General features: G+C 37.6%; 1 protein-coding gene across 1 annotated transcript in view; it reads right to left on the minus strand.

The window, feature by feature from the left end:
• HEATR5B (HEAT repeat containing 5B) overlaps positions 1-19392 on the minus strand; it is a 153402-nt gene that overhangs the window by 55237 nt on the left and 78773 nt on the right. The window contains exons 22-23 of the mRNA XM_036752266.1: positions 8119-8263; positions 2995-3234 (exon numbers count right to left, since the gene is read on the minus strand). Coding sequence (XP_036608161.1) covers positions 2995-3234; positions 8119-8263 — 385 coding nt within the window. The remainder of the gene's footprint in view (positions 1-2994; positions 3235-8118; positions 8264-19392) is intronic.

Below are 19392 nucleotides of genomic sequence, written 5' to 3' on the forward strand. Positions count from 1 at the left end.
AATTGAGGGCTTCAGGAAAGACTTTAAGAAAGAGCTGGGACTTCTGCTGAGAATTCGAGGAAGATAAGGATTCTGAAAGGCAGAGGTGAGGAAAAACTACGTTTTAGTCATGGGTGAAAGATTGTACAAATACAAAGAGGTAAGGGATAAGATAGTCAATTTAGGCAATAGCTTGTTTGGAATATAAGGTGTATTAAGGGCAATAATAAGGCTAGAAAAATAAGGTGAAATCAGACTATAGAAGGCTTTAAATTCCTCATGGAGGACCTTTTATTCTGTCCTAGAAGTAACAAGGTATGACTGAAGGTTTTCAATCAGGGTAATGCCTTAGGAATATTATTCAATCAGCTAAGTGGAAGATGGATTATTCAGAGGATGATATGAGAAACAGGGGAGCCATTTAGGGTCATGTTCATATGAATGTAGAAAAAGTGACTAATGCAGAAGTTACTGTGCACGTAGAATCAACAAGAATTGCCAACTAACTGAATGTAGGGTGTAAAAGAGTATAAAAAATCAAGTATGACCCCAAGGTTACAAAAATAATAGAATCTCAGATTTCAAAAAGTTCTAGTAGCCATCTACTGCCACTTATACCTAAGTAACAAATCATCTTTGCAACACGCCCTTAAAAATGGTCATTTAACCTTTGTTTGAAGATCTTTTGTGATGGGGAAGATAGTATCATCTAAAGAAAAAGAGACACTTGGATGAAAGGTCAGTTTAGGTAAAAGGAAGGCAAGTTCTATTTTGAACAATCTGATTTTACAATACTAATAGAACATTCAGGTGAAGATATTCTATAGGCAACTGGTGATGTGGAACTGGAATTCAGGAGCAATATTAAAGCCTGCTATAGAGATTTAGGAGTCATTTGTGTAGATATGATCATTGGACTCATGGGAGCTAATGAGCTCACCAAAGGAGAGGGTGTGTGTGGAGATGAGGGGAGTGGGAGAGGGAGAAGGGCATGTTCAGGAATACCTATACCTAGAGGACTGAAGCCAAATGATGAACCAGCAAATAAGACTGAAAAGGAGCAGTAAGACAGGTAAGAGATTAACTGGAAGAAAGCAGTGCCACTAAAGTCAAAGAGGGAGAAAATATAAAAAATTTCTAGTAAAAAAATGATTGAGAAAAAAGCATTGGTATTTTCTAATACATTAAATATTAATGCAAACTAAATTCTCTCTGAAAAACTATAATGTCAAAAAATGTTCCAAAAGGAGAGGAAAACATTTTGCATCCTTCTGAATGGGACGGATGGGAGATGGTGTGTGAAGACTTGGCAGAAAGGAAAAAATATAAATGACTGTGTATTCCCTTCCCTTCCCAAAAACGAATTTGTAAAGGCCAAAGGATTACAGATAGGATATTGAGATCTGTGTGAAATGTAAAAGCCAAGTTGCTGGCAGTCCCCTTCCTCCAGCTTCCTCAGAATTAGCATGATAACTTAAGAGAAGAGTCACCGTGATTTGCATTTAACAGGGATGAGAGGATTGGTCCCTTCCTCTTCTCTTTCTCTTCTTGTCTCCCCCTAGACTTTTGGATGCCACTTGAGGAAGACACAAAGGGACTGGATCCATTTGGTTTTCCTAGTTATCTGTCTAGATTGTAAGCCCGCCTCCCAGTTGATGGTGAGGAGGGATAGAAGGGGGTGGGGTCTTTGCTTAAGGTATAACTGCCCAGGTATTTTCTTCCAACCTGGCCTCACTCTCTAGTGCAGTACTGGGACATGACTCCCACCTCGCGAGGTTGTACTCAATAAATCCACTTTGTTTCACCTTGAGACGACTCTCCTATTATTTAAAATTTAATTTATCCCATACACCTCCTTTGACTGTTTTGTTTAAAAAATAATAAATAAAGTTTACTGCTGGTTAGTCAGCAAGTATATTAAGGGCTTACTATATGCCAAACACTTTATTAAGTGCTAAGGTACAAAGAAAGGCAAAGATATTTTCTTCCCATGAGAAGCTTACATTATAATGAGGAAGACAACATGTATATAAAGATACATTCATAGTAACTGGAAGATAACCTTAGAGAGGAAGGCTCTTACAATTGAGGGAACTTGCTGTACAAGGTCACAATTGAGCTGAGTCTTGAAGAAAATCAGAGATTCTAAGAGGCAGAGGATGAAGAATATTCCAAACATGGGGAACAGCCAAAGCAAAGTCCCAGAGATAGGTGAGTGTCGAGTGGGAGAATTAGTAGGCCATTACGGATGCATTGTAGAGAATAGACTTGAAAGGTAGGGAGGAGTCAAGTTGTAAAGAGCTTTAAATGTTAAACAGAGGACTTTATATTTGATCCTGGAAATAATAGGTAGCTACTGGAGTTTATTGTATAGAAAAGTGATGTGGTTAAATATCAGGAAAAGTAGGAATATCAATTTACTAGCAAAGAAAATAGAATTAAGAGAAAAATATACAGAATGACCACAAAAATATAAATTCTAATTACATATATTTTATATATATTATATTATAAATTATACATGTATCATATATATAATATATATGTATTTATATATAATATAAATTCTAAATAATAAATTCTAATTCTAAAAGGCATCAGAATTTAGATCACTGTAAAAGCCAACAGACATGATTTCCTTCCTTCCAGAAGAGAGGTGGTAGACTACAGTTACAGAATAAGAAATATATTGTCAGATATAGTCATTGTGTTAATTTACTTTTCTTAACTGTATTTTTTTGATATAAGAGAGCTTTCTATGGGAAGAAGACACTAAGAAGTAATAGCTATGTAAAAAAAAACACCAAAGAATCATTAATAAAACATTAACACTATTCAAAATTACATACATACTACAGAGATTTCTAGGTTCCAAGTTCATAGACAATAAAGTTATAACTTCATACCTGTAAGTATGTTTTATATCATCATACAATCAAGAGAATTGTGGTAAATATATAACAAACAAGAAAATTCTAAATATGGCTAGTTCTAATAAAATAATTCAATACATACCACTGGAAGCTGCCAGAACATCCTTACAAAGCATTAGCCAATGTGAAAGTTTGTCTACAGCCAGGGATGAAAGCATATGGCCTAACGTATCATGGATATCAGAACATAATTTTCTATCAGTCTCCCGGTCTAGCATTCCAAAAAGAAGCCCTTCCAAGCCAGTTTCTGTTATATTGACACCTTGGTGCCGACAATGGATGTCACGACGAGAACTGATCCCTGGTGCGAAAGGATTCATATCTGTAAAATAATTTTCACAAAAGAACACGTTTAGCATCTGTGGCCCAATCCTTAGGAAACAATTGTGATAATACTTACTTATTCACAACAGGATAACCAACTATAACCTTTTGAATGAATTTCAATCTATTTAAATGAGTGCACTCTCTAGCTATCATCTTTGCAAAACAAATTACAATTTACTTTGACAATAAGGCTAAGAACCACATTTTTATGAATTATATGTTGTCCTGAGCTGAGCACCATGAGGTCTTTAACAAATACTATGATTCGGATAACAAAAGTCTGGAATCAAAATATATAACAAATATAATCTTGAACTTGAAGTCTTGTAGACACATTAAATTCAGCATGTCCAAAACTCAACCCAAACCTTCCCCTTTTCTCTCAAGGGTAGCACCATCTTTCTAATCATGCAGGCTCACAATTTAGGTGTAATCTTTGATTGATCACTTTCTCATGCCTCCCCATATAAAATCTATTGTCAAATCCTGTTGATTCTACCATCAAAACATCTCTCATGTACGTACCTTTCTCTTCTCTGACTCTGCCACTCTTTATCTGACACTGCCACTACCCCTTGAGATCTTGCCATATGATGATCACTTGAAAAAACCAAGAATGTCTTCAAATATTTGAGGATCTATCATGAAGCACATCTTGGCTAGAGGAAGGAACTGTCCCATCGTCTCATATCTGGATTATTGCAATAACCTGCTGATCGGTCTCCCTGACTCAAATATTTTCTCACTCCATCCCACTCTCTACTCAGCTGCCAAAAAGATTTTCCTAAAGTGCAGGTCTAATCATATCATTCCCCTACTCAATAAATTCCAGTGACTCTCAATCACTACCAGGATCAAAGATAAATTCTTCTGTTTGGCATTCAAAGCCCTTCACAACCTGGTCCCCTCTTTTCTAGTCTTCTTTCACACCATTACCTTCATCAAATTCTATGATCCAGTGACACGGCTTCTTTGCTGTTCCTTGTAAAAGACACTTCTCTTAACTCTACATTCTTTTTACTGCTGTCCTCCATGCCCATAATGTTCTAATTTCCTCACTTACGCCTCCTGGTTTGCCTCAAATCTCATTCAAAATCTCACCTTCACCAAGAAGGCTTTCTTGGTCCCCTTGATGCTGGAACTTTCCCCTTGAGATTACTTTCAATTTATCCTGTATATATCTTGTATGCAGATAGTTGTTTGCTTTTGTCTGCCCCATTTAAACTGTGACCTCCTGATAAAGGCTGTTTTTATCTTTCTTTGTCACCCCTAATACTTACCACTGTGATTGGCAAATGGTAAGTGCTTAATAAATACTTGTGACCTTGTTGATTTGTTGACATTTAGTCTCATAGACTATGAAAGAAAAGGAAATTCATTCAATGTACAATTGATAAAAAAATATATCTTTATGGCTCATTCAGCCTTAAAAATCAACAGCTACATTTTTTTCCCTACCGGAATCAAAATCTCTCAGGGTGGAAAGGAACATTAGAAAACATCTAGTCCAGGGGTGGAAAATTTGGGTATGTATTTTCACAAGATGCAATAACTAGTTTCTAAACCAGGAGTGGGGAACCTGTGACCTCAAGGCCACATGTGGCCTTCTAGGTCCTTGGGTACAGCCTTTTGACTGTGTCCAAGTTTTACAAAATGAATCCTTTTATTAAGTTATAAAGTGAGTTCAGTCAAAGGGCTGCATTTGAGGATCTAGAGGGCCACATATGGCCTTGAGGCCACAGGTTTCCCATCCATGATTCCAGTCTGATGTATGCCTTTCAATGTCATGGCTGCCCTATTCTATGATCCAGCTTATCAACAAATGTCTTTTTTAAAATGAGGCATCGAGGACAGAACACAGTCCGACTAGAGCAGATATAGCAGAGCTACGAACTCCTTAGTCCTGATCAGTATGCCTCTCTTAATATGGTCAAAGATTATATTGCTTATCTTTTTTTTTTGGAGGTGGGGATAGCTGGGAGGTGAACTACTATATTACATTGTTAACTCACTGGGTTTTGATCTTTCAGATGAATTGTTATCTAGGTATGTCTCCCCCATCTTGTCTTTGTGAAATTGACTTTTTTTTAACTGAAGTGAAAGATTTTCTATTTATCCCTATTTAATTTCATCTTATAAAATTCAGCTCCATGCACTAGCCTAAGGAGATCTTTTTATATCTAAAACTGTCATCTATAAGATTGCCTTCCAGCTTTGTGTCATCTACAAATTTGATAGGGCTATGTTTCTATCCAAATCATTTATATCAATCACTTGGCTAAATACAGCTCTTTGGGACCTCCATACCAACAACTCATTAATGATAATTCCTTGGGAACAGCCAATTAACCAACCTCAAGTGCACCTTTTCTGTAAGAATAGTTAGAGGTCCACCAAATGTCCATATTTTTGATAAAAATTCACTATTGCATGAGTGATTTTGCCAATTTTTTTGCTGAAATCTTGACAAGATCACTTTAATCTTGTAGGAAACAATATCAGTAATTCTCTCCATTCCATCCCTTAGAATCATCTTTTGACATTCATACTACCATACCCACACACAAATTTCATAATTCCTCAACTCTATAGGTACTTTTATCTACTATAGCCCAACCACCCATAAGCAGAACAATAAAATGAATCTCATCATCACTCAGAACTGCTCCAGAATGCTCAAACACTAAAACTTAGAACGACCTCATTCTTCTATGTGTCCCACTCCTGTTGAACCTTCTATCCTCTGCTACCTTCAGTTCTTCAACTCTTCAATCTTATTCTTTAAGTCCCATTAGTTGCCTTCTGTCTTCACTTGCCTTGTTAACAAGTCTGGACCCTAAAGTAAGTCAATTTAAATATACTAGGACTATATTTTCTAGTTTTCTGCCATATGAGCTTTGCCAATTTCTAATTCTTGGTAAACTCTACTATCCAGTTTTTCTCTGCTTTTGTTTTTATGATGTTGAGCTTTGACAAAGACAGCCAAAAAACTGAGCCAACAGGTTCCACTACAAATCCATGTTATTTAACCTCCATTGTACCCTCAGTCTTCCTTTTATTCATCTTCATCCTTTAATTCATCTTCAGTTGAATGTTTATCACACTTCTGGCTTTCTTTTAGTCATCTCATTAATTACTAATAGCTTCAACATTGCAAACATGCTAGTACAGGCCTTCATTATTTCTCACCTGGAATATTTCATAAGCTATCTAACTGGTATCTCCATTTTCTTCCCTACTTAAATTATCCTAAGCATTGCTTAATCTTCAAGTACAGCAATAATCATGCCATGCCTGCTTAAAATCCTTCCATGGATCTGCCCTTCCCATTGAATAACAAGTATGAGCTCCTTAGTCAATCATTCCAGGCCATGTAAAACCTGACTCCAACCCACATTGCCAGTCATTTCTCCCCTTCCCATACCTCACTCTCCAGCCAAATCTGACTACCCAATATTTCCTAAACATGTCTTGCATGTACTCCCTCTTCTTGGAATGACCTTCCCCAACATCTCCCACCATTCTACCTCTTCCACAAAGCCTTTCTTGATTCTATCCTCCCTCGAATTTATGTATTATTCATCCCTCTTTTAAATGCTTATAGCATTTTATATCTCTACTAAGGCATGTATTACATTAACCTTATATCATAGTTACATACTTATATTCTATAGTAGACTACAAGTTTCTTGAGGGCAAGAACTATATGTTATTTCCCAAAAAATCTGGCACAGTGCCTTGTATATAGAAGGTGCTCAGTATTTATCAATTTGAAACTGAATTTATCCCTTTATTTTTAAACGATTTTTAATGATTCTTTTAATTTAGCTATTTTTTTATAATATAGCTAATTTCTAATGGTTAAATGAGATAGTATTTGTAAAAAAAAAAAAGCTTAGCATGGTCCCTGGCACACAGTAAGCACTATGTAAATGTTGGCTATTATTATCATTATTATTATCATTTCTTATTTACTTCCCTTCCCCTATTGCAGCATTTTTCTCCCTTAAGTAAAAACATGGCACTGTGATACTTCATATATTCTAACAGTAATATACACTGTGACACTTGAAAATATAGACAGTCTAATGGTATATTGGATGATTACATCTTTTGATTATTCTACTGAAAATATTGCTATTTTTATGTACTGCTCTTTAGGATTAGTCGAGAGATTCTGAATTTTCCCTATAGCAGCTTGGTTTTGCTGTAGTGACTTGTTTTACTAATAGAAGTTACTATATGTCACCATTGACTCCAAATGTACTCCCAAACCAGATATACTTTCCTTGAGGCCCAAAGTGGATTAGAATTCTCCTCAAAAATAAGGAACTAAAGGACAGGCTAAGCCTAAGGCTTTCCTTCTTAGCCTTATAGCGACCATTGCTAGATGTTTTTTACCTGCTCATAAATGAATTTCTTTGTTACTGTGAAAGTTATTTTGAAGTTGTATACCAGCTAGCCAAAAGCTTTCAGTTGCCTTTAAGCCTTACGTTGAAGCTTTTGCCTTATCTTTGCATTCAAAAATCTTTATTATTGGTATGATAAATAACTAATCAATTTATCCATTCCATAGATTCCTCTAGGAATCTTCAGGGAATACACAGAGTATACTGCTTGGATTATTATGCTTGGTTAAAAAGCAGCAATGAGAGAGAGAGACAAAGAGAGAGAGAGAACACAACACAATGGATTTTTAAAGATGTTTGTATTAAAATATTAATGTTCATACGTGAGTTTAAATGCCAAAAAGGGGGGAAAGTCTTATTCTATTTTTAATATTAAAATTCTATTAGTTAATAGCAAAAATACCATCCACACAATTTCATAAACATGTACATTTTAGTGGAGAGGAATGTTAAATGCGAGGCTCACTTACTGATGCCACTGCTTTCTTTGTCACCTGCATTTTTTGCAAGACTCATAGCATATTCACATACTTCAGCAGCTTCTCGTTGTGCAAGTTGCCTAAGACATGCAACTGCTGCCCTTCGGAGTAATAGGTGGGAACTACATAAGTGAACCTGTAAACACAGTGATATCAGAAGAATCAAAGAAAAGAGGTACTGATTTATTCAAATAAATTTGTCAACAACTAGTGAAGGCTCTTTTACAAACAAGAAAATACAAAGCTCTAGTCTTCCATAGCCACTTTTGGTAGCCTCATTTGTTTATTGAGCACATAGGAAAATCTCATAGAAACATCAATTAGCTAGCAATCTCAGCTCTTCTTTAAAAGGTATTGACTCATCTTTCGGACACAATCTCACGAGCTTAGTTATATGCCTTCCCAGATCATGAAAACAACAAATGAAGCTGGGGTGAGGATTACTAGAGGCAGACACAGTAAAAGCAGTAAAATATAATAGTTGACAACAAGGTAAGAGGTAAAAAGAAGAAGCCTATAAAAAGCACAATTCAAAATCAAAGCAGCCTGGGACAATTTAGTAGAAGATTCAACAGATCTACATACCTCAACAACTAAAGCATTACTGAATGAGTAAAGTTATATAGTAGAATGACAGAATATTAAGAACTCTAAGCACCCTGTAAGATGATCTAGTCCAATTTCTTCTTGCTATAAAAGACTTGTCCAATATCACAAAACTAGTAAATGGAAAAATCAGAAATTGAGCCCAAATTTTCTAACTCAAACCCCAGTGTCCTTTTTCACTATATCATGCTATTTCTCAGTGTTAAGTCAAGTATGCCATGTTTAAGAAGGTAGGTAAATGTGTAGTGATCTTTAAAGGTTAAAAAAATTAACCTGAGCTACTTGGAAAGCCTCATTTCCCAACAATATGAGATAAAAGATAGTAATATACTTTGATTTTTTATTTATTTAGCATTTATTATTAAAGTGATAGGGTTTTAGAAATTATGACACGTAGATGAAGCAAAAGACAAGCAGGAAAAAGAGAGACAGAGACACACACAAAGAGAGAATATGATCAAGGATATCAATCAACAAACATTTATATACCTAGTCTGTGCCAGGCACTATTCTAAGCACTAGGAATCCAAAGAAGTGGCAAAAAGAGTCCCTGTTGTCAATAACCTTATATTCTAATGGGAGAGAAATATAGATACACAAAGGATATATACAAAGTAAGATGGAAGGTAGAGGGGAAGGCACTAACAGCTATGGGGAATGGAAAAGGACTGATGGATGAGATAGTATTTGAGCTAAGACTTAAAGGAAGTATATGGGAATCCCAGAGTCAAAGGTTGGGAGGGACATCATTTTAGGCATGGGAAATAGCTAGTGTAAAGCCTTGAAGACAGAAAATAGATTGTCATGGATAAAGAACAGCAAGCAAACCATTATTACTAGACTGTAGAGTTGTATGGACAGTCAGACTTGTACTTTAAGAAAGTTGCTTTGACAATATTGTGGAGGATGGACTCGAACAGGGGCAAGCTCAGGTGCAGGGAGTCCAGTTAGGAAGCTGTTGCTGTTTGTCCTTCATTTTTGAAGAGAACCAATGATATCACAGGGCAATGCCTTGACTCATGTGTGAACTGGATTTAAGTGAGGCAGAGTTACTCTTTCTCCAGAGTCATTGAAGTCCAGTGGCATGACAAAAATCAGGATGACTGGCAATGACCTGGGATGTAGTAGATAACCTTGGTGTCTCTGACATCTATTATAATAGTGTAGGCTAGAGATGAAGAGACCCTGAAGTAGAATAGTGGTTCTGTGAGTGCTGAAGAAGGGACAGATGAGAGAAATATAAAGAAAGAAATCATAATATTTCGCAAATAATTGGAGTTGTCAAGGAGAGAAGTTGGAGTAAGCATGAGAAAGAAGTTGAGGATGAGACCAGAAGTTAAAGATGACACCAGTTTTGAAAATGTTGGACTAGAAGGATAGTGGTGCCCTTGACAGTAATAGGGAAGTTTGGGTGAGGGGTGGATTTGAAGGTAAAGATGACTTATAAAACATAACTCATATGCTAGGTTTCTGATGCCTAGTTCCAAATGTCCAATAGGCATTTGGTGATGCAGAACTAGAGCTCAGAAGAGAGACTAGGGCTGGATTAAGAGGTCTGAAAATCATCTGTATAGGGGTAGTAAATGAACCCAGAGAATCTGATAAGATCACTAAGGAGATAAAAGCAAGAAAAAAAAGAGGGCCCAGGACAAAGCTTTGGGGGACACTCATAGTCAGTGGGCATGGAATGAATGAAGAACCAGGAAAGGAGACTGAGTCAGTGAGATAGATATGAGAAGAACAAGGAGGGAGAGAAGGGGAGAAGGAAAGGGAAGGAGGGAAAAAGAAAAGCTAAGAGGGAGGGGAGGAAAGGAGTGAGGGAGGGAGAGGAAGGGAGAGGGAGAGAGAGAGAGAGAAACAGATAACAAAAAAGTCAAATGCTATACAAAGGTCATGAAGAATGAGAAGAATGACTATTAATTTTGGCAATTAAAAGATCATTGACAAATTTGGAAAGAAGAGTTTCAGTTGGGTGATGAAGATAAGAAGCCAAATTGCAGAGGATTTCAGAAGATAGTAAGAAGGGAAGAAATGGAAACACCAATTGTAGATTAATTTTTCAAGGAATTTAGCTGAGAAAGGAAGGAAAGACATAGGATGATAACAAGCAGGCTGCCTTCACCACCATCATGCTCCAGCAGCCTTCTCTTTCTGCAAAATCTCTCTGTACCTCTGGCTTCCTATTATTGGTCATTTCCTCCCAGAATCTCCATTTTTAAAAAGGGTCCCCAGGCCAGGGAGGGTCATTACTTCATTATTCTTTGGGCCTAGTTCCTGACTATCCAGGATTACTTTCACTACCACACCCCAAACATGGGAATGCCTCTTCTCTCCTCACCCCCTCCCATTTTTCAGTTTCCTTTTATTTTTTCTTCATTTTTTAAAAATTTTAAATTAGGTTTTTTATTTTTAGTTTACAACACTTAGTTTTACATGTTCAAGTTTCAAATTTTCTTCCCTCCCCTTCCTTCCCTCCTCCCCTCCAAGACGGCATGCAGTCCAATATAGATACTATTTACACAACAGTCAAGTTGCAAAGAAGACTTATGACCAATGGAATGAATCATGAGAGAGAAGAAACAAAACCAAAAAATACAGAGAAAAAAAAAAGAGAGAGAGCAAATAGTTTGCCTCCATCTGCATTCAGACTCCACAGTTCTTTCTCTGGATGTAGATAGCTTTTTCCATCATGAGTCCTTTGGAGCTGTCTTTGAGCCTTGTATTGCTGAGGAGAGTCAAGTCTATCAAAGTTAGTCATCACAGAATCAATTTGTCTGTGGTTGTGTATAATGTTCTCCTGGTTCTGATCCTCTCACTTAGCATCATATCATGCAGGTCTTTCCAGCTTATTATGAAGTCTGTATCTTCCCCATTTCTTATAGCACAATAGTATTCCATTACATTCATATACCACAACTTGTTCAGCCATTCCCCAATTGATAGGCATCCCCTTGATTTCCAATTCTTTGCCACCACAAAAAGAGCAGCTATAAATATTTTTATACATACAGGTCCCTTTCCCACTTGTGTGATCTCTTTGGGATATAGCCCTAGGAGTGGTATTGCTGGGTCAAAGGGTATGCACATTTTTATAGCCCTTTGGGCATAGTTCCAAATTGCTCTCCAAAATGGTTCAACTTCCTTTTATGTGATGTCTTCTGCCATTAAAATGTAACCTCCTCAAGGGCAAGGACTGTCTTTCATTTTGCTTCTATTTATATCCCTAGTGCTTAGCACACTGCTTGGCACATAGTAAATGCTTAAATAAGTGCTGTTGACTTGACCAGCAGGCATGGTAGGATCTAGTAAAGGTTATAAGGATAGGGGAGATTTGGGCATATTTGTTGGCAGCAGGGAAAAAAACCCAGCAGATTGGGAGAGACTAAACATCAGAAAAAGAAAAAAAAAACCTTTCCAGGTAACTCTCCACATTCCATCAGCAGCTCTGCTTGGTTTCCACTCCACAAAACATGAATGCCCAACCCCCAGTACCCCTTGATTCCCTCCCCACCCCACCCCCACCCCTTCCACTCTTGCTTTTCAGCTTCCTTTTGTGTGTTGTCTTCCTCCATTAAATTTTAAGCATCTTGAAGGCAAGGACTATCTTTCTTTTTCTTATTTACATCCCTAGCACTTAGCACAGTACCCAGAACATAGTAGGCACTTAATAAATGTTTACTGAATTTACTGAATGATGGTGAGGGCTCCTGCTGGAGGGAATGGGATCAAGAATACATATAATAGGTCAGCCTTGGAAAACAGAAGAGCATGTCAGAGACTGAATGGAAGGAAGATATAAAGGGGATGATGTCAGATGGATATGAGGTAAGGATGAAGTCCTCAGCTGAAAGAGCAGATGAAGGCTTAAGAAAAGGAAATGTTTGGAACAAGTGCTATGGTGAATGGGATAGGGTTAACAATTAGGGAGGAGGAAGACCTGTAGTGAGTGCCCAGGTAAGATTATCTATAATAAATTTGTGGGACCCATCACCATAGTTTTGTGGTCTTCTAGTTCCATTCAGTAGGAGTGAAGGAGGAAAGGAATGATGGAAGTAATTCAAGGTTGGGGTTTGGCAAGGTACAGTTGGTGTTAAGACAGAAGAACAAGGAATTCAAGAATAGAAGATAGTGTAGAGTTGAATTAGTTCCCCAAGGGGTCAAGACTGGGATGGAAGCAAGGGTGAAAAGTGAAGGATAGGTAAAGGGGGTAGAAGTCACACAAAGAGTAGGTCTAGAATGAATGAGGTATAAAGAAAGACAAAAGATTGATCAGATAAAGGAAATTCAGAGTTCTTGAACACAGTCAATAGTCAACAAACACTTATTACATGCCTACTATGTGCCAGGCATTGGCACTATCCCTTGCTGAATACTAGGGATAGAAATGTGAAAAAGAAAGGTAGTCACTGACCTCAAGGAGCTTACAGTCTAATGGGGAAAGATAACCCACAAGAGAAAAATGCAAATGGAGAGAGGTAACTGGTACTAGGTGGAAAAATCAAGGACTTCCAAAATGAGTGGAGCCAAGAGGAAAATGAGATGTCTAAGGAGATGTCTCTATCACCCCTCCTTAAATGGAGGCTGAAGAGTTCATGGCTCCACCCTCCAGAGGAACAGAGGGTACTGATGAGTTGTAAGTATCAAGATTGACTGGATCTTGCAAGATGATGAGATTTCCCAATGATTGGGGCCATGGTGGAGAAGTCAAGGAAGTCCAAAATGAGTGAAACATCTAAAGATTATGGCAAGATTGAGGCTATGACCATGCCTGTGTGTAGCTAACTGAGGTGGAATGGAAGAATAGGTTATGGGAGTTGAATAGATTGAGGAACATGAAAGAAGTTAGGATATCTGAGAGAACTACATACTGGTAGAAATCCCCTAGAATGAGGGAAGGAATGGGAGTATAAAGGAAGATTAAGCCAGGCACTGTACTCATTAAGAAAAGAGAAAGAATGACCTGAGGATTGGTAGATAATTTGATAGATAATTTGGACCGAAGAAGCCAAAAGGAGGACAGTTTCATGACTGATGGTGGCAGAGGGAAAGTCTGGAAGAGCAACAGGGAGCAAAGAATATTCAGAATCCCTCACCACAACCAGTGAGTTAGATGATATGAGCGAAAATGCCACCTGTACTGGAAAGGGAGGCCAGGGATATGGTGCTGTCAGAAGCAAGACAGCAAGTGGTATAAGATCAAAGGAAGTTTATTAATCACAGCAAAGACATACAGAAGGCATAGTGGAAGAGGTAGAAAACGTGAAGTAAGAAAGATGGAGCAGATAGCTGGAATTCAGGTCAGTATCACAGGAAAGTAGAAAGTAAGAGACAGCGGGAATATGCTAACCATTATGATATGAGTCTAGTGAGACTAACAATCTGCTGCGAAAGCAGAAGGGCATCATCAGGAAGCTGTTTTACTCATTTTACTCTACCCTCTCCCCATCCTGCCCCTAGAATGTAAAGGATGTTTGAAACTCTCTAAATAGTCAGTGAACAGAAAACTTAAGTATATAATAATATATGAAATGCCAAGAGCCTTTTAGCACAATTTTAATATAAATAGTCCATTTGAATTCCTCTGCAGGAACAGAGAAGCATAACTTACATTGGGGGTAGGGAGAGAAGGGAATGGGTGTATGTGTGTGTGTGTGTGTGTGTCTGTCTGTCTGTCTGTCTGTCTGTCTGTCTGTCTCCCTAGGTTTAATGCAATCAAGAGTAAATATTTCAGGGGTGGAGCCAAGATGGCAATAGGAAAGCAGGGATTTGCTTAAGCTCCCCCCGCCCCCAAATCCCTCCAAACACCTGTAAAAAATGGCTCTGAACAAATTCTAGAGCTGTGGAACCCACGAAATAGGAGAGGGAAACAGATCTCTAGCCCAGGAGAGCCTGGATGGTTGCCAGGAAGGGCCTATCACACACTGCTGAGAGCAGAGAGTGGCCCAGTGGCCCACGTCAGGACAGACCAGACCCCCAGAGTCAGCCAGCCAGAACAGGCCTTGGGGCCGTGAAACAGTGAGCTGCGGCAGTAACAAGACTCCTCAACCCACAAACACCAAAGAGCAGGTTAGGGGGAAACTGCAGGATCACGTTCAGAGCGGTCCAGCCACCAAATCTGGGGGTGGAGGAGGTCGTGCAGTGGTGGCGGTAGCAGCAGCAGGAAGCTCCTGAGGCTGTCTCCAGAGAGCCAGCGTCAGCAGCTTTCCAAGTCCCTGACTCACAAGGAGGGAGGAATCTAGCAACAGATCAGAGCCCGATTGCAAGGAGCACTTTGTGGGCACAAAGGCAGATTGTTTTGCTGTGCCCTGCTTGGATCTGAATTGCAGTCCTGGTTGGCAGTTCTTGGGGGAGGAGGAGCACTACTGGGACAGAGCCTGGGGTGATGGTGGAGTAGAAGTAGCCCCGAAAACAGCAGTGCTTGGACCCTAAAACTTGGGACAAAGTATTCTTTACTCTACAAGCAGTCATATCCTGACAAAAAGCGCAAGGGTCATAGGACCCTTTGCTGGGATCATGAACAGACAGCAAAAATGAACTCAGACTCAAACTCAAACTCTAGATTCTTTTTTTGGTGACAAAGAAGATCAAATCATATAGCCAGAAGAAGTCAACAAAAGCCTCCAAGAAAGATATGAATTGGGCTCAGGCCATGGAAGAGCTCAAAAAGGAGTTGGAAAAGCAAGTAAGAGAAGTAGAGGAAAAATTGGGAAGAGGAATGAGAGTGATGGGAGAAAACCATGAAAAACATGCTAAAGGAGACCCAAAAAAATACTGAAGAAAATAACACCTTAAAGAATAAACTAACCCAAATGGCAAAAGAGCTCCAAAAAGCCAATGAGGAGAAGAATACCTGGAAAGGCAGAATTAGCTAAACGGAAAAGGAGGTCCAAAAGACCACTGAAGAAAATACCACCCTAAAAATTAGATGGAGCAAGTAGAAGCTAGTGACTTTATGAGAAACCAAGATATAAAACAGAACCAAAGGAATGAAAAAATGGAAGACAATGTGAACCATCTCATTGGAAAAACCACTGACCTGGAGAATAGATCCAGGAGAGATAATTTTAAAATTATTGGACTACCTGAAAGCCACAATCAAAAAAAGAGCCGAGACATCATCTTTCAAGAAATTATCAAGGGAAACTGCCCTGATATTCTAGACCCACAGGGCAAAATAGAAATTGAAAGAATCCACCAATCTCCTCTTGAAAAAGATCCCAAAAAGAAAACTCCTAGGAATATTGTTGCCAAATTCCAGAGTTTCCAGATCAAGGAGAAAATGCTGCAAACAGCCAGAAAGAAACAATTTGAATACTGTGGAAACACAATCAAAATAACACAAGAACTAGCAGCTTCTACATTAAGGGATCTAAGGGCTTGGAATATGATATTCCGGAGGTCAAAGGAGCTAGGATTAAAACCAAGAATCACTTACCCAGCAAAACTGAGTATAATATTCCAAGGCAAAATATAGAATTTCAATAAAATAGAGGACTTTCAAGCTTTCTCAATGAACAGACCAGAGCTGAATAGAAAATCTGACTTTCAAATACGAGAATCAAGAGAAGCATGAAAAGGTAAACAAGAAAGAGAATTCATACAGGACTTACTAAAGTTGAACTGTTTTGTTTACATTTCTACATGGAAAGATGATGTGTGTAATTCAGGAGACCTTTCTCAGTATTAGGGGAATTGAAGGAAATACAGACAGAGGGCACAGGATGAGTTGAATATGAAGGGATGATATCTAAAAAAATGAAATAAATTTAAGGGGTGAGAGAGAAATATATTCAGAGAGAGAGAAAGGGAGAGATAGAATGGGGTAAATTATCTCACATAAAAGTGGCAAGAAAAAGCTGTTATAATGGAAAGGAAGAGGGGGCAGGTGAGGGGGAATGAGCAAATCTTACTCTCATCAGATTCAACTTGAGGAGGGAATAACATACACACTCAATTGGGTATCTTACTCCACAGGAAAGTAAGGGGAAGGAGATAAAAAAAGAGGGGATGATAGAAGGGAGGGCAGATATGGGGAGGAGGTAATCAAAAGCAAACACATTTGAAAAGGGACACGGTCAAGGGAGAAAACTGAATAAAGGGGGACAGGATAGGATGGAAGGAAATACAGTTAGCCTTTCACAACATGAGCATTGTGGAAGTATTTTGCATAATGATACATGTGTGATCTATGTTGAATTGCTCACCTTCCTAGGGAGGGTGGGTGGGAAGGGAAGAGGGGAGAGAATTTGGAACTCAAAGTTTTAAAAGCAGATGCTTAAAAAATTTTAAAAAAAATTTTTGCATGCAGCTGGGAAATAAGATATATAGGGAACAAGGCATAGAAATCTATCCTGCCCTACAAGAGAGTAAGGGGAATAGGGATGGTGGGGGGAATGGGGTGAAAGAGGGGAACGCTGACTGGGGAAGTGGCAATCAGAATATACGCCATCTTGGAATGGGGGGAAGGTAGAAATGGGGAGAAAATTTGTAACTCGAAGTCTTGTGGAAATCAATGTTGAAAACTAAAATATTAAATAAAATATATACAGAAAAAAAGAAATAATCATAAGAGTAAATATTTCACTATTTTCTCCTCTGATTTTTAAATTTCATTTTCCTTCTAAAATGAAACTAGAGGTAGATTACATTACCACTGCTCATCATTCAATAGTTCACATCTATAGATGCCCAATATACTTTCAGACTCCTATTAGATAAGAAGGCTTAGGCTTAGTTCAGTATCTAACTTTAAAGGGGCCTTTTTGTTATTAAAATGCAGTTAATAAAATCAGTAAGAATTAACTTTAACTCCTAATAAGTTATTTCATGCCAGACAACACATAGATGTAAATCCTAACGATACCTGAACTGGGAAATATCTCTGAAAACAAAATATGTATGAAATATTTAAAGCTGGCTGGCCAACAGCACCATGCTAAAAAATACTGCTATTATTCTAAGAAAATATAATTTTCTGAATGTACACTAAAATATTTTGTATATTGCCTTAGTAATTTCAAGATTTATTTTTGTAACCTTAGTAAAATAGTTGTTACCACCAATACAATGAGTTTAAAACAACTTTAAAATGTCTTTAGAAGTCATTACAATATTTGGATATGAGCTAAGACTAGCAAAAACTAGATCTTGTGTGTGTATTAGTTAAGCATGGTGTCTGGTAACTTAAAAGATTTCAGATGTTCAAAGTGGGAACTGTTTTTCTAAAATAAATTTTTTTTTCTCTAATTAGACAACCACTTTTTACTCAAAAGACTTCAGCAAACTTAATTTCGTGCTGAATGGAAAAAAATTACTAGAGAATTATCTGCTCCATAGGAGAGTAGATAAAGAGCTTCCTCACAAAAATTGTCAAGTATATCTGGGGATTTAAACAATAGAAAATTTCTTTCCTCACATGTACACAATAACTTTGACAAGATCAAAACAACTTTACTGGAATTCATATAGTATGTAAAACACTCATTTTAGACAGAAATTAAAGAATCTCATTTTCTACAACTATGGTATCCTTTTCAAAAAAAGTATTACAGTACAAAATATTCAGTAGCATTTCAAAGATAAAATATGATGATTCTTTAAGTGATCATAAAAATAAGAGCTGTGTTAATGAACTGTTAAGCTTGTGAACAAATTAATGTTCAAAAGTATCAGTTTAATGTAAGTGAAAACAAAAAAGGAAATACTAGAGGGTCAGAAAAATTATAATGCTAATTTTAACTACTTCATTAGTCTGGACCACCCATCAATTATTGCCTGACACAGACTGATTAAAGACAAAGGACCAAACACAAAGAATCTCTATCTGACTCAGCTGTCTTTTTATTCTAATCAAAGTTACTTGGCAGACATATAATGCATCACTCTGATAAAAAGTTCATAAGTGGGGCAGCTATGTGGCACAGTGAGTAGAGTACCAGCCCTGGAGTCAGAAAGACCTGAGTTCAAATCCGACCTCAGACACTTGACACATTTACTAGCTGTGTGACCTTGGGCAAGTCACTTAACCCCAATTGCCTCCCCATCCCCTCCCCACCCTGCAAAAAAAAAAAGGTCATAACCATTAAAAAATAGAAGGTGAAACACCTATATGCTATTTGAATGTGAGTTTAGAAATTGAAACTACATCTACTAGGAAAAGATCCAGATAGCCAGAGGAAATGGACAGGACAGAGCATGAAAAAAAAAAGATTTGAATACAAGAATGTCTGTAAAGATCATCACGTTAATTCACTCAGGAAATGGGGTTTGAGCTCATTAATTATAATCACCATTGCTTAAGCATTTGTAGTTAACGGCATAATCTACTCTCAATGCATTAAAAAAAATTTTCCATTAAAAAGTCAGAATAAATACATATTAAAATATATAAGAATATATAATATATAAATATGTGTATATGTGTGTACATATAAGCATTGACTAGTAAATGACCATGAAAAAATCAATGACTGGTAAAAATGAATACTACCAAGCCTAATGCTAGACTTTTTCATTACCCCTAATGATACTGAACATATGTCTCATTTGGTAATTGGCAAAAGACAACTAGAACAACACTTGGCAGGAGTAAACATTTTAGATATTTTTTCCCTTTGTGGCTCTTTTCAGCTATGTCAGTGAGAACTGTGGAAAGGAGAC

The sequence above is a fragment of the Trichosurus vulpecula genome, chromosome 3, assembly GCF_011100635.1.
Source record: "Trichosurus vulpecula isolate mTriVul1 chromosome 3, mTriVul1.pri, whole genome shotgun sequence".
Lineage (NCBI taxonomy): Eukaryota > Metazoa > Chordata > Mammalia > Diprotodontia > Phalangeridae > Trichosurus > Trichosurus vulpecula.